Source organism: Triticum dicoccoides, chromosome 6A, assembly GCF_002162155.2.
Source record: "Triticum dicoccoides isolate Atlit2015 ecotype Zavitan chromosome 6A, WEW_v2.0, whole genome shotgun sequence".
Lineage (NCBI taxonomy): Eukaryota > Viridiplantae > Streptophyta > Magnoliopsida > Poales > Poaceae > Triticum > Triticum dicoccoides.
In genome coordinates this window covers 22,686,973-22,691,327 of record NC_041390.1, presented here as the reverse complement: position 1 = coordinate 22,691,327, position 4,355 = coordinate 22,686,973, and the positions used below count along the sequence as shown (strand labels likewise).

Genomic DNA, 4,355 nt, shown 5'->3' with positions numbered 1-4,355 from the left:
GATTTGAAAATTGCACCATTAGTACCGGTTCATGGCATGAACCGGTAATAAAGGTCTCAACCCCATTAGTACCGGTTCGTGGCACGAACCGGTACTAATGGGCATCGCAACCTTTAGTACCGGTTCGTGGTACCAACCGGGACTAAACGTCCCATTTGAACCGGGAGTAATGCCTGTACGGTCCCCTCGCCGCTCGAACCGGGACTAATGCTCACATTAGTCCCGGTTCGTAACGCAACCGGGATTAATGCTCTTTTCTGGCCGAACGAAAGCCCTGTTTTCTACTAGTGAATGTGAGGATTATATTTAAACCACTTCTCCTTAGGGAGATCAACATGAGTAGCAAAGGATTCACAGAAAGAAGCTACTATCTCAGAGTCAAGTCCATATTTAGTGCTAAATTCACGAAAAGCATCGGTATCCATAAAAGATTTAACACAATCAAACTTAGGTGTTATACCTGACTCCTTATCTTTGTCGAGGTCCCAATCTTCAGAGTTGCGTTTAATTCTTTCCAATAAATCTCATTTGAATTCAATAGTCTTCATCGTAAAAAATCCAGTACAAGAAGTATCGAGCATGGAGCGATTACTGAGAGAAAGCCGAGCATAAAATTTTTAAATAATCATTTTTTAGAGCTCATGATTGGGGCATGAATATAACATTGACTTAAGCCTCCTCCAAGCTTGAGCGATGCTTTCTTCTTCGCGAGGCCAAAAATTATATATATAATTACGATCACGATGAACAAGATGCATAGGATAAAACTTCTGATGAAATTACAATTTCAATCATTGGTAGTTCCATGATCCAATATCATCACATAGCCTCAACCATGTCAATGCATCTCCCTTAAAAGATAAAGGGAATACCTTCTTCTCGATAACATCCTCGGGCATACCTACAAGCTTAAATAATCCACAAACTTCATCCACATAGATTAGGTGCAAGTTGGGATGTAATGTTCCATCACCTGTGAAAGGATTAGCTAGCGGTTTCTCTATCATACCCGAAGAAATTTCAAAGTAAACATTTTCAGTAGTTTAGTAGGTTGAGGACCAACTCTTTGCTCTACTGGTCGGGGTGAAGATACCCCGAACAAGCCCCTCAAAGGATTATGTTCCATAGTAACAAGTGACAGTAAATTTCAGCACACTATATAAATTTTTCCTTACCAAATTCCACCTACCAAAGGCGCTTCACTCCCCGGCAACGGCGCCAAAAAAGAGTCTTGATGACCCACACGTGTAGGGGATTATTGTAGCCTTTTCGATAAGTAAGAGTGTCGAACCCAGTGAGGAGCGGAAGGAAATGATAAATGGTTTTCAGCAAGGTATTTTCTGCAAGCACTGAAATTATCGGTAAAAGATAGTTTTGTAATAAGGTAATTGGTAACGAGTGACAAATAGTAGAAGTAAATAAGGTGCAGCAAGATGGCCCAATCCTTTTGTAGCAAAGGACAAGCCTGGACAAACTCTTATATAAAGTAAAGCGCTCCCGAGGACACATGGAAATTATTGTTAAGCTAGTTTTCATCACGTTCATATGATTCGTGTTCGGTACTTTGATAATTCGATATGTGGGTGGACCGGTGCTTGGGTACTGCCCTTACTTGGACAAGCATCCCACTTATGATTAACCCCTATTGCAAGCATCCGCAACTACAACAGAAGTATTAAGGTAAACCTAACCATAGCATGAAACATATGGATCCAAATCAGCCCCTTACGAAACAACACATAAACCAGGGTTTAAACTTCTGTCACTCTAGCAACCCATCATCTACTTATTACTTCCCAATGCCTCTCTCTATGCCCAAATAATGGTGAAGTGTCATGTACTCTACATTCACATAACACCACTAGAGGGATGACAACATACATCTCATCAAAATATCGAACGAATACCAAATTCACATGACTACTTATAGCAAGACTTCTCCCATGTCCTCAGGAACAAACGTAACTACTCACAAAGCATATTCATGTTCATAATCAGAGGGGTATTAATATGCATAATGGATCTGAACATATGATCTTCCACCAAGTAAACCAACTAGCATCAACTACAAGGAGTAATCAACACTACTAGCAACCCACAGGTACCAATCTGAGGTTTGAATACAAAGATTGGATACAAGAGATGAACTAGGGTTTGAGATGAGATGGTGCTGGTGAAGATGTTGATGGAGATTGACCCCCTCCCGATGAGAGGATCGTTGGTGATGATTTCCCCCTCCCGGAGGGAAGTTTCCCCGGCAGAACAGCTCCGCCAGAGCCCTAGATTGGTTCCGCCAAGGTTCCGCCTCGTGGTGGCGGAGTTTCGTCCCGTAAGCTTGCTTATGATTTTTTTTCTCAATGAAAGACTCCATATAGCCAAAGATGGGCATCAGAGGGCCACCAGTCGGGCCACGAGGCAGGGGGCGCGCCCAGGGGGTAGGGTGTGCCCCCACCCTCGTGGACGGTGGGTGGCCCTCCTCAGGTACTTCTTTCGCTCAATATTTTTTATATATTCTGAAAATAATTCCTGTGGAGTTTCAGGACTTTTGGAGATGTGCAGAATATGTCTCTAATATCTGCTCCTTTTCCAGCCCAGAATTTCAGCTGCCGGCATTCCCCCTCTTCATGTAAATCTTGTAAAATAAGAGAGAATAGGCATAAGTATTGTGACATAATGTGTAATAACAGCCCATAATGCAATAAATATCGATATAAAAAGCATGATGCAAAATGGACATATCAGGGTTGTGGCCATGGAACACTAGAGAGCGTCGGGGAACGGGAAGAGGAGTGTGTGGCTAGGTTGAGCGGGTGCACTCACGGGTTGAACCCATGGTGTCGTCTAACCCAATTTTCTCATTCATCCTCAACCCGCACCAACTCAATCCAACTCGTTCTCTGCTACACCCACACCGCCCCAGCCCAGTTAGCCTTTTCTGCCCATTATAGCCCAACCAAAGGAAACCAATCAACAACCAACACTAAAATTCCCAATTAAAACCGCCCCATTCCTAGATTAACACACGTGTGAATATGCAAAACCGTGTGCATAGTCGGTGGTACTAAATGTAGTTATTTATATCCAAATTCTGACCACCCTCTAATGCGCCTATATAATATGCTAATCATCGATTCAATTGGCATTCCTTCTTCATCCCCGCGCTCTCACACACTCTCTCTTGCAATCTCTCCCATCGCAGCCATGGCCTCCTGGAAAGGGCCATGGAACCAGTACTCCTCGAGTGACGACGACATCTGCAGTCCTGATGTAAGTGAGAATTCATTGGGACCGCAATCCACACCACCCTCTAGCCTCTACAGCTCTGACGACTTCGAATATATTGAGTTCATGGAAGGGCCAAAGGAGCCATCAGAGACCGACACGGAGGAGGAGCACTCGGAGAACCATGAAGAAGATGAGGAGGAGGAGGAGGACGACGACGAGGATGTCGATGACAGTGATGGCGACGATGACGACTTTGATGACAGTGATAATGACGACGGCGGCCACAAGAAGCCGACAGTAAGCGGCAAGAAGTATCCTCGCCAATACAATGGCGCAAAAGTGGCATCCAAGAAGAAGAAGGAGTAGACTAGTATATCTTTGTTGTTGAGTTTGCTTATATATATACTCCATATATGTTGATACTTTCCTCCCTAGCTATTAGTTGATGTAATTAATGGAGTCTTATTAATGGTTATCCAGAGTCGTTTATATTTTTGTTTACCTTCTTGGTATGTGCATATGGCACATTTACTCTTCTGGCTCTAAGTTTCGTCGATCTTATATCTTCAGGTATCTCTAGATCTCACACAATCCATATGCTAAAATTGTGAGCGATGGTTCTCACTATCGCACATAGTTCCATTAATTCAATTCAATCTCCCTTTGCTCTGCTCCGAGTTGTATTAGTATTGAAATCGGTCAACGACGCGAGGGGGTCGCGGCCCGAGGCTGAAATTAAGGAGCAATGAGCCCGACAACGAAAAAAGGCGAACCATTTTTTATTATCGGTGGCAACAGGGGTAAATAATATTAATTTCGAGGGTTATTTTGATAACGGACGAAAAAACTGAAGACACTCACCTCCCTCTAATATCTTTTCTCTAAAGATTGCAAGGGCATAATTACCTGTCCTGTGTTTTTTTTGGGAAAACACATGTCTTGTGTTAGAACACCTTGAGTGATGGTGATTTGTGTAACAAGGTTCAGACATAATGACTCTCTCTCTCTCTCTCTCAAAAAAAAAAGGAACTCAACGGTAACAAACTAAACTTGAGGTAACTGAAGATAGAATAAAAAAGCTGATATTTTTTGTCAGATTTTTATTCTACCGGTATTTGAATGCCTATGCT

At 42.8% G+C, this 4,355-nt stretch overlaps 2 protein-coding genes across 2 annotated transcripts in view; both read left to right on the top strand.

The window, feature by feature from the left end:
* The window catches only part of LOC119318808 (putative serpin-Z12), a 74,822-nt gene that overhangs the window by 69,088 nt on the left and 1,379 nt on the right, over positions 1 to 4,355 (top strand). The window lies entirely within an intron of this gene.
* LOC119318809 (trigger factor-like) lies at positions 3,163 to 3,699 on the top strand. Its single transcript, XM_037593389.1, has 2 exons — positions 3,163 to 3,267; positions 3,346 to 3,699. The coding sequence occupies exons 1-2, from the start codon at positions 3,202 to 3,204 to the stop codon at positions 3,589 to 3,591; spliced, it is 312 nt and encodes a 103-aa protein (XP_037449286.1). The 5' UTR covers positions 3,163 to 3,201; the 3' UTR covers positions 3,592 to 3,699.

Coding starts and splice junctions, on each gene's coding strand:
- LOC119318809 (XM_037593389.1), top strand. CDS start 3,202: ATGGCCTCCTGGAAAGGGCCATGGAACCAGTACTCCTCGAGTGACGAC. Junction 3,268..3,345: donor ACGACATCTGCAGTCCTGAT/GTAAGTGAGAAT, acceptor GAATATATTGAG/TTCATGGAAGGGCCAAAGGA.